Raw genomic sequence first — 10585 nt, 5'->3', positions numbered from 1 at the left:
GTCGAGTTCGCTTGCAGTGGGGGTGCTATTTTAAAGTGACTGTTGGCCTTGTTGTGCTTGGCACCAGGTCAAATGTAGATTGTACTGCACCTTTACATCCGGTTAAAAGCATAACAATAGCATTTACAGTTTTTGATATTCTATTGTTGTGAGTGCCCAAAGTCTGGTTTGTATACTTTGCTAAAAGTGCCAAAGGGTGCCAATGATAAATTAGGGATATAAAAGTTTATACAGGGGCTAAACACCAATTTGTTTAACCGATATATATATATTTTTTGTTGTAATTAATTTATAAAGCAAACATGCCAACAAAACAAACCGCAATACAGAAAAATCTGTATCCATTGCCAACCTCCCCCCACCTTGAACCCACCCCCTTATCCCCTGTATAGTAAATACAATATTTGATAAGTCATGTTACATTATGAACCATTACGGAAAGAAGTCCAGAACATTTAGTTTTTAAACGATCTGATGCTGGTCATATGAGCTCAAGCAGATTGGTCTCTTTTGTTTTTGTTCATTTTACCATGCTTTGCTCAGTCCCGTGACATTCCACACATCTTGTCAGGGTTTGATTTCATGTTTGGGAGACAAAATTAGTTTTGTTTTTGGTCTGTCACAACATTGGGGATTTTCATGTAATAAACCCCTGCACAACCTCAAAAGGGTCTTTAAACTGTGATATGATTTGCAGTTGGTGTTAATTAAGATGATTGCAGCTAGAATAATATTTTTGTCTCCAGTTCAAAGCGGGGGTTGCCAATTTGAAATATCTGCTTAGCCATTCATAACATTGCAATTGTGCTGGTTGAGTTCTTCAATTTAAGAAAAAAAAACGGTACATAATAAACACCAGAGCATATTTCATATCTATGCAAATATATATGATGAAAGCAGTGTTTTTCTTTGTTGCACAGAAGGGTGGGCCTGCTGCTGTGGCATATCTCAAATCTCAGCTCAATCTGAATGAAGGTGATGCCTGAAGTGAGACCTCCACATCACTCATAAAACAGAATCTGATTGAAGGTAGATTTCCTAAGCTTTAATAAAAGTGTTGAAGCTTGAAAGTAGTGATTCATTTGCTTATGGTATTGCATGCTTGACCAGTGAGACATTACTAAATAATACAAAAATCCTTAAATAGTGTCTTGTATTTTCCAACGATACTTAAATAAAATGCACAAGCTCCTGTTTTATGGCAATGTTTATAGGTCAGAGCCTAGTATTTAACGATTTAAGTATCTTCGATATTCGTATTGTGTATTTTAAACAACCGATAAAGGTCACATAAATATTAATATAATGTGCTGCACCTAGGCTTAAACTTATCTGTGTTATATATTGAGATAGATCGTCAGTAAGATTATAGTAGGCACATTATGAAGCAAAATAGTTTTTCCTGCCACGGGGGAATTTATGGATTTGTTCATCACCCAGACCTTGAACACGTATTATACGGTGTGTGCTCTTTTCATTACTAGTCTCTTGGTGTCTGCTCTTCCCAACACAGATGTGCAGAGTTGTTAATTGTCGATCTTTAAGTTCAAGGTGACCTTAGAATTGTGCCTCTCCCAACCATAACTGTAAAAATGATGACTATATAACTGTGAAATGTTTTTTTATTATTGTCCCTTTGTTCTAAATTATCCTTTTATTTAATTTTCCTGTTATTCCTTGATATTTTGAATCAAACAATTAGAACTGGTACAGTATGTAGAATATATCTGATCATAAAGAAATGCCTTGAAGTAAAGCCACAAATGGATGTGAGTGATTGGGACAGTCTAGGGTATACATGCTAATGTGTTCTTCAGTTTTTTTGTGTTCGAGCAGCTATTGCCATCTTTATAATTACTCGGGATTTGTATGCATTAAAGTATTAAGTTGCAGTTCTGTTGAAGAACCAACTATTTGCTCTCTTCAGGATCTGTCAGTCACTTGTTTAACAGAAGCCAAAGATGTTTCCTTTACTCAGACCTTTGCTTTGTGCTTTACTTATCTCGTTTGATGTGATAGTAGACTAAAACAAAGAGTGTGTCGGGGCATTATGTAAATGCAAGTGTCGCTGTGAGGGAGTTTCTCAGTGTTATGATAACCTTGTCATTATTGTTCTATACAGGTGTTTATACATATTTTAAAACACATTTTTGTAACACATTTTCCAGCATGAAAGGGCACTGTTTGAAATTAAGTGATTGTTTTTCATGATGGTGCCAACTAACAAACCAAAACACTTCTTCACGATTTCAGCTAATATTAGACTGTTGTTTTGAAAGTGAGATCTTGTCCTTATAGGGTGTAAAAATAAACATACAATTTCATGTAATTTTATGTAATCTTTAGGTGAGTTTTAAATAACAAACTGTTATCCATCTTGCCATGCTTGAAATACCTCTCTCACCTAAGGTAACTGAAATGTACGAGGTATGAGGTCAGTTGTCTCTCTCTCAGGAAACTGAACACATGAGTAAGACTTTCCCTAGCCCCAGTCCCACCAGCATTTCGGTCAATTCAGCAAAGATACTGAGGGCTCACCCAGCACTCCAGGGAGACTGACCCACTGGGGATGCCCAATCTCCATATCGTAATTTTTCTTATTTTTCTCTCCCTTTCCAAACTATTTTATAATCCCATTGACTAACATTTTTCAAAAGCTGCTATTCCCAGACATGGGCCTCAGCCAAATCTAAATTTGGAACAACACAAATTACAATTGCAATAATTAATGGCTTTCTTTGACAGAGGATTCTACTTAATGCAACCCTGCCATTATGTATTGAATTTTCATTTTGCGTAGCAGGTGGTTTGAGATGTACTCATTGTGCAGTGCAGTGTTTGGTATTCAGCAAGGCTGGCACAGGTTCATGGATCTGAATGGCAGTTAGATGTGTAAAACAATAGCTTCCCTTGTTTTTGAAACGGATATTTTGAGATGGCCCTTTTTTTAAGGATTGGGCATGTAAAGATGTGTCATACTGGCAGCTCCCCCCCCCTAGGGAGTAACTGATGGTTGGAACTGATTAACTCAGATTCATTGTTCTTCATATCTTTCATCCAGCTCTCAATTATATGTGTTTAGTTTACTGCTTTCAGCATTGCCAAAAGATGAATGAATTTGCAAACCTCATAAAGGCCAAGTGGCTTCCAAATACAAAACATTTCAATTTAAATGCATAGTCCTACTTGTCAATTTCCACATGTTTTTCAGTCCTTTTTGCTGTTTTCTGTGTTGTAGGATTTATAATTGTAAGGGTGTGTGCTTTGAGAAGTACAGTAGGGTGAGTGACTAATGAGCCGTAAGTAAGGTAATTGGTAAGCATTCGTCTTCTAACTATTTGTACTAGAATGTGATCTTGAAATAACTGATTACATGGTTTCACAAAATACAATATTATCCTCATAGCTTTAGCTGTTCAAATGGTATCTCAAGACTCAATGTTTCTACCTTGGTGAATAAAAAAAAAAAGCTTTCCACTACAATACTTTTGTCCCACCCCACACTGTACGACATGTTCCTCAGGTATGATATTTGTTTGCTTCTGTAAGAAAATTTGTGTTTGTGTTAGTCTCTTTTTGGTCGCATAACTTATTTTTGGTTCCTGTCCACTTTTTGGCTGTCCTGCACACTTTATCTGTCTTATCCTTAAGGTTGACAGTGAACTCTGTAGAGTAGATGTATTGCAAAGTGTTACTCTTGACTTTATTGTACAATTCTTGGTTCTCGCAAGGCAAAAAAGGATATGTGGGGTTGTGAGTCACATAAACAAGAGCTGTGACAGATAGTGCTGTAATACTACATAAAAGGCTGATTAATGCGTAGGAGAAAGACAGAGAACCATAACAGAAAATGCCTTTTCTGCGTTGCTGCTGAATCACCATTAAAACATATTTATGGATTTTCGGTTGTGTGATTCATCCACACAAGTGTCTATAGTATATTTTTAAACGGGCACAGAAATATGTTGCTAATACAGGTAGCAGAGAGAGGAACCCCTAGTTCTCCCCTAGTCAGTTCATACATAATTTCTGACTTCCACAATTTTGACGTGTACTGTATATCTATATATAGTATAAGTTTTATAACAAGGAAAGGTAGTTCTCACCAGTATAGGAGTACACAACTGGTGCTTTCTACTCAAATGACCAGGTCAGGAAAACTACTTGAAGTCCTGCAATATGAGACTTTTACAAGTAATTTCAGATGGAAAAATCAGAAACCACCTGATTGATAAGGTTCATCTAAGTGAGCTGCAGTAAATGGGTTTGTAAAGACTTTGAAATCATGGAAACGTCAGTTCTGGCACCAGGACTGAAATATTGTTTGAAGGCTTTTATGAAAGGGGTCCAAAGATCAGTCGATGTTTGTCTTATAGACAAAGGATACACATCTCTGGTCCTAAAGGCCAGACGTTTTGCAGGTAATGAAGGTGCATTTGAAACGCCAGGACCTTACCAATGGGAATATGTTGTTAAACTGCAACCGATAACAAATTGAGCCATGGGGGGCACCGTCATCCTCCAATGCATTGCAAAGTGAGAAAAACTATGACAATTTTATTCAAAGAGTGAATCCAGGCAGATGGACCCCCCAGAGGCAGACATGACTAATCGATCAAGGGGAACTGACAGAGTGAGAGCGTGTAAGAGACAAGGGACTGGAGGAAGGAAGGAGTAGTTTGTTGATGAGAGTGGTGTCTGAGAGATGTCAAATACAAAATCCTGTAAAGGAGTAATAGAATCAATCGCCTAATGCTTGTTCTGAAGCGTCCCAGATCTAAACCAAATCAAAAGTTTGACCTCCCCACGAATCACTAATTACAATCTCGCACCAAATTCCTATTTTATGGGCAAGTAGGCCTAGTACAAATTGGTCTCTGGCAATATATTAAACTGTGATCAGGCACACATTTATAATTTGCTATTCCCAGGTAGGTAAAGGTTTTGAGTTACATTACATGCTTTTTAAAAATACTTCATCAGAGAATTGTGTTCTTTCATTATTCACACTCTTAGGGAGATCTGCAACTTTCAGGGTGAATGCAGAGGGAATGAACTTGGTATGCTGAAATGAATAGCAAGTCTGCTGCCTGTTTTTCGTGATTGGCTCTGTCTCACAGTTGCAAAACAGTTTATGACTTCATCAGTGGCGGCAGATGTCAGAAATCTCCTCTTGAGATCTGCTGGAGGTTTGAAGGGATTGTTTCACATCTCTGGTTACCTTAGAGTTTGGAATCATGCCTCGGTATGCTTGTTAGCAAAAGCAATATCTGCTGGAGAACACTTTGACACATTTACACCTTACAACAAACAGCTTAATGCAGCTTTGGCATTCTTCAATGGAAATGACGCCACCCAGTCACTTACAGCTACACAACCCTGTGGTGGTCTTCTAGTGTGCCATACTGTGCCAGTGTCATACATCTGTCCTTTGCTACATATCTAGCATGTTCGCTCCATGTTCTCCATGTTTGCCAGTCATATCACATGATTTAGAAATAAGCCTGTACATGAAAGAGTGGAACATTTTAGATTTAAGCCTGAATCAGTGTGGCTCAGAGCTTTCTTTATCGCGATGCAGAATTAGCATTGTACATGTGATTAACAAACAATGGCATAGTAAGACATGTAGCTCAAATCAATTTTGAACATATAGAAGTATTTTGGTTTGTTTGTCAGCATTGTGCATGTGTTTATGTTTATTCCACACTTTCTTCTTCTAGAAAATGCAGGGAAGCGTTACAAACTGACAGATTTATTTAGTGAATTTGTAATGCAATTAAGTGAATTTACTGTAAATCATGGGTTGTTATTCAAATTTACATAATGCACCATAATGCCTTATTTAAAATGTTGTGTAACATTTTCGTCTAAAAGGTTACAAAAGGAATATTTTTGCTCTGTAAAGAATTCGAAAACATTAATTTTGCCTGGACTTCTGTGGACTTCATCAAAAAGTAGGTGCTAGGGGAACAATAAACGGCTTAATGAGCTTCTGGAACGGATTAGCTTCTATATAACAATGAAGTGATGGTTACGTCTGTACTGTACCTTTCTTACGCATGCATGAAATATGTATTAATGATCAGATTACTCTATTGCTCAGTGTTAATTTTACTGTGTGCGTTTTGTTTTCTTCTACCTCTTTCATCTGATATCCGGATCATTTGACAGATTATGAATACATACATTTTAAGTGACATCATTGCAAATGCTACATTTGTCATGAATAACTGCACATGCGTGATGGCTTATGTCCCGAGAAGTTTTAGTTTACCAAAAGTTCAGAGGTTTCTAAATATGTAAAAAGTGACCTTTAGCTCCTCTAAATACGAATGACATTGATCTCCTCTACCCAATATAATTCCATCGCACCACTTCGCTGCTGTGTACTCCTCCGCTGTTGTAAGTAATACAAAAACTACTTATTAATTAATTATTGGTTACCAGTATTTCATGTTCTGCTGTTGTTGATTTTTTTTTTTCATTATTGTACTTCTTTCTCAATACTTATACACACTGACATGCTTCAGTGTGATCATAATAAGTCTATCTGTGTCTTCAGGACAGGCTACCTGCAAGATTTAGATTGGATTCAAATATGATTCAAAAGGAATGCAAATGCAAGTTGTAGGTGTCTGTGCTTTGCGCTCAAGTGCTGCCGGTTGATTACGCATTCCAAACACTAATTGGCGCAATCTAGGAGATTAGGACACCCTGCCTAGAGTTAACAGCAATTCCAATTCAGTGATTTTCAATCTCAGCGAATTACTTTTAATTTAATTTTGGAGGGCTTTTAATCACTCGTAGGTTATTGTTAGGCTATCTTGTAATTGCCGTATAGTTCATGGTATTTCCGCAATTATCAATAGTGATTGCAAATGTAAAGTGTTTTGCTCTTTTATGCATATTACCTGTAAATGAGTGGATTTGCTGATTTTATTCAAGTAGAAGACCTAGGTTAATGGGTGCAATGCTGAATGGACCACTGTCCAAGTATACATACGCACAACAAATTTTAGTACACTTAACCAATATCACTTTGATACATTATTGTGCATTTTTCTAAATTGATCTGGTTGCTATGACAGTCCAAATAACTGATTAAAACAATGCAAGGAAACAAACCCCAGATTTATTTCTTAACATCGACCTCCCAATACACCCAACAGTGCAGAATTTCTCTTAGGTAAAGCAAGTCTTTGTTTTTCTTTAAATAATGAGGCTACAATTAATAATAATAATAATAATAATAATAATAATAATAATAATAATAATAATAATTATACAAACTTTCCAATGAGAACGGATCCCTATAGCGCATGAGTTATATCGTTTTTAACATGTATAAATATATATTTATAATCAAGAAAAATATATTGTTTAAGATATTGCTAAAATATATTAAAATACCATACTTTGCAAACAACAACATAATGCGATAAAAAGCTTTATTAACTTTGAACAATTGTAATATGAATAGCACTTACAAATGGGGTTCCACAAAATGTTTACTGATATTTAGATGTACATATAAGATACTTCAATAAGAAACTCAAATAAAAGTGCATCAAAATGTTCCTTCCATTTTGTTGATATTACACGATGTATTTTTCTCTGTCTGGTTTATTATAAAAGCAACAACACATCCATGTACAACCATAGTGCACCAGGTTATTGCTACAATACAACACTTATTAAAGCTTAAATGTGTTACTAGAGGTGGGCTGAAGGTTTGAATAGAAAAGGCGTCACATTCCTTATAAAATATACAGTTTACTTTCTCCCTCTCTTTTTGTTTTCTTTTGGCAGTTTCAATAGATCTTCTCTCCTATACTTAAAAGAACAGGTGGGAGAGAAACGCAGTCCTCACTTTTAAAAATGAGTGTGTTATCATCAGAATTAATCTGTAAAATACATGTAGCCAAATGACAAGCCAGTGCTCAGATATGAAGTATGGGCAGCATGGACACGAATGCGTAAAGATCCCTGATGTGCTGTCCCTCCATGTGAGATCTAGTACCGCTGCTCCGTGGTGTTGTTGGGGAGAAGGTCGTACCTGCCGTTGTATATGGCCGCTCCTGGGGGGTAAAATATCAGTGCGGGCTCAGCCGGGGTCAGAGGCACCAACGCGTTGCCCTGCTCGTCCAGTTCGGGCTTAGTGGTGGCCGTGAATGGCCGCATGTTAGTGACCGAAGGAGACGTGATCTTCCAGAAGAGGTTTTTCAAAGCTTTCCTGAACTCCCTTCTCATCAAGCAGTACAGGATGGGGTTCAAACAGCTGTTCGAGTGAGCCAAGCAGACGGACACCGGGAAGATGTAGGCTTGGGTGGTGTAGTACTCGTAACTGAAGTGGACCACGTTGAGCTTGATCAGGATCCCCCATGCTGTCAACGCCTGGTTGGGCAGCCAACACAGGAAAAAGGAAAGCACGACTATAGTCACGGATTTGGTCACTTTGGATCTTCTCTTGGTGCTAGAGGTGTTGACGTTTTTGTTGGTGATGAAGCGCAACAGGAGCAAATAGCACACGGTTATGATTGCCAAGGGGATGACAAAACCCAGCAGCACCTTTTGCGCTTGGTAAATCCCCAGCCAAAACTGGGCATCGCCGCTGTTGTCGGGGAATTTAACTAGACACAGTTCTTCATTGGACACTCTGGAGGTTGTGGAGAACACAGCGTGGGGCAAACCGGCCAGGATGGCGGCTACCCAGATCAGTGCGCTCATCCACTTGGCTGAGCAGCAAGGGGGTCTCCTCTTACTCTTCAAGGCTGAGGCCACGGACCAGTAGCGTGCTACACTCATGGCGGTCAGAAAGAAGACACTGGCATACATGTTCATGGCGGTCACATAAGACACGATCTTGCACATAGCTTTGCCAAACAGCCAAGTGAAATCCAAAGCGTTCTCCACGGCCCAGAACGGCAAGGTCAAGACGAACTGGAAGTCGGTTACAGCCAGGCTGGTCACAAACAGATTTATGGACGATTTTTTCCATCCCTGCTTAGACTTCATAAGGTACAAGACCAGTATATTTCCAATGAGCCCCAAGGCGCAGACGACAGAGTAAACTGTAGAAATGAAGATTCTCAGGATAGCAGATCCGTCGCCCACGAAATCGGCTTTATCCAGCTCCAAGATATTGAACAGTTCCGCCCAAGACCGATTTGTCCTGTTGAACATAAAGCTGGTGTTGTAATTGTATACAGCAGCAGGGAGCATCCCAAATATGTCCCGGTCCAGTTTGGCTTGCATCTCTGAACTTACAGCCGCATCACTGTCGTTAAAAAGGACATCCATCCCATGTTTCAGTCCCGTCGCCCTGGGGTTGCACTTTAAATGATTTGTTGTATGATGTTTCATGTACTGCTTTTGGGTACCTTCAATAGCCTTGTTATCCACCTGCTTTCATGTCCAGTCCTTGTCGTTTGTTGCCGTTTCATTGTCTTTTGGGACTGATCCTAGAACAAACAGGCTATTATCGGTAAAATGACTTTCAAAAGCACAGATATTAAAACATGCTTTTAGCTGCAGCTCACGATTCTGTAGAAGGAATACGCTTTGAAGCTGTTGTACATTCATCACCAACTTTCTTAATTATTAATGTACTAAGTAGCATTTTTACATTTTTAAACCAGAATTGATATCAAAATAACAGCATTTCCTAGGAAGATACATATCCCTTTGGTGGTTAGAGTTCCCAATCCTCCAAATTGAACTTTTCAACCCAGGCTGCTTGGGTGAAGCTGCGGATTCAAATAAAATGCAGTTGTCTTTGGAGAGGAGGTGTCTACGAGCGTCTTGGACTGTCCACTATCGCATTTATCTGAAATGCTGTGTGTGAAAGAGATGCGCGTCTTGGCTTTTATGTCAGTACCGGCGCAGGGATTGGATGCTGCGCGTTTTTACGCACGTTTCTGTAGTATGGCAGAGCTCTCCCTGGTGCTGAAGCACATCAGCTAACTGGATTTCTGTGATGTGATTTGATTTGATTCTTCTCTTTTACAAATGTGTTGAATTACCAGACAGGTACAGAACAGCAATATTACACGTCTGACATAACTAAGTGATGCCTTGGTTGGTTGGAGAGCAAGGAAACCAAATAACTACACTGCCATTTTAATCAGTTTAATATGTTTATCTGGTGAGAAAACTATAGTAATGGTAACATAGAAAACAATAGAATGTGTGTGTTCTATTACTTGGCAACATTTCCCCATATATAGCTGTTTATTTATAGCATGGTAGTAGTAGTTTTCGTGGTAAGAGTAGTAATAGCCCCTAGTAGTAGTATTAGCTGTCGGTGGCGTCAGCAAGGTTAAAAACAACCCTATAGTCCATTTCGTAGCTTTCAGTGAACCCTGAATACTTCGTTGAATACTTTTTTGTACCATCTTCCTGCCCCCCCGCACCATTTATTTTTAAGTACTAAACGACTCAAAGTTAACCGTGTGCTTTCATTTTTTAATCTGTAGCCTACGAGAACACACGCAGAAGTCAACACTTTGTTTTTGGAGCTTTCACTTCGTCTGCTTAGTTCCTTTAATTGTTGTTAAGATGTAAATTAGCTGTAAATAATAAT

At 38.5% G+C, this 10585-nt stretch overlaps 1 protein-coding gene across 1 annotated transcript; it reads right to left on the bottom strand.

The window, feature by feature from the left end:
* Window positions 1–7415: 7415 nt before the first annotated feature.
* Window positions 7416–9876, bottom strand: rxfp3 (relaxin family peptide receptor 3). The gene has a single exon (XM_066712131.1). The coding sequence runs from the start codon at window positions 9364–9366 to the stop codon at window positions 8017–8019; it is 1350 nt and encodes a 449-aa protein (XP_066568228.1). The 5' UTR covers window positions 9367–9876; the 3' UTR covers window positions 7416–8016.
* Window positions 9877–10585: the final 709 nt, after the last annotated feature.

This window comes from Amia ocellicauda, chromosome 8 (assembly GCF_036373705.1).
Source record: "Amia ocellicauda isolate fAmiCal2 chromosome 8, fAmiCal2.hap1, whole genome shotgun sequence".
In the NCBI taxonomy this organism is placed as follows: Eukaryota; Metazoa; Chordata; class Actinopteri; order Amiiformes; family Amiidae; genus Amia; species Amia ocellicauda.
This window is presented reverse-complemented; position numbering and strand designations above follow the sequence as displayed.

Bases quoted from the DNA above. Each gene is read 5' to 3' on its own strand.
- rxfp3 (XM_066712131.1), bottom strand. From the start codon at position 9,366: ATGAAACATCATACAACAAATCATTTAAAGTGCAACCCCAGGGCGACG.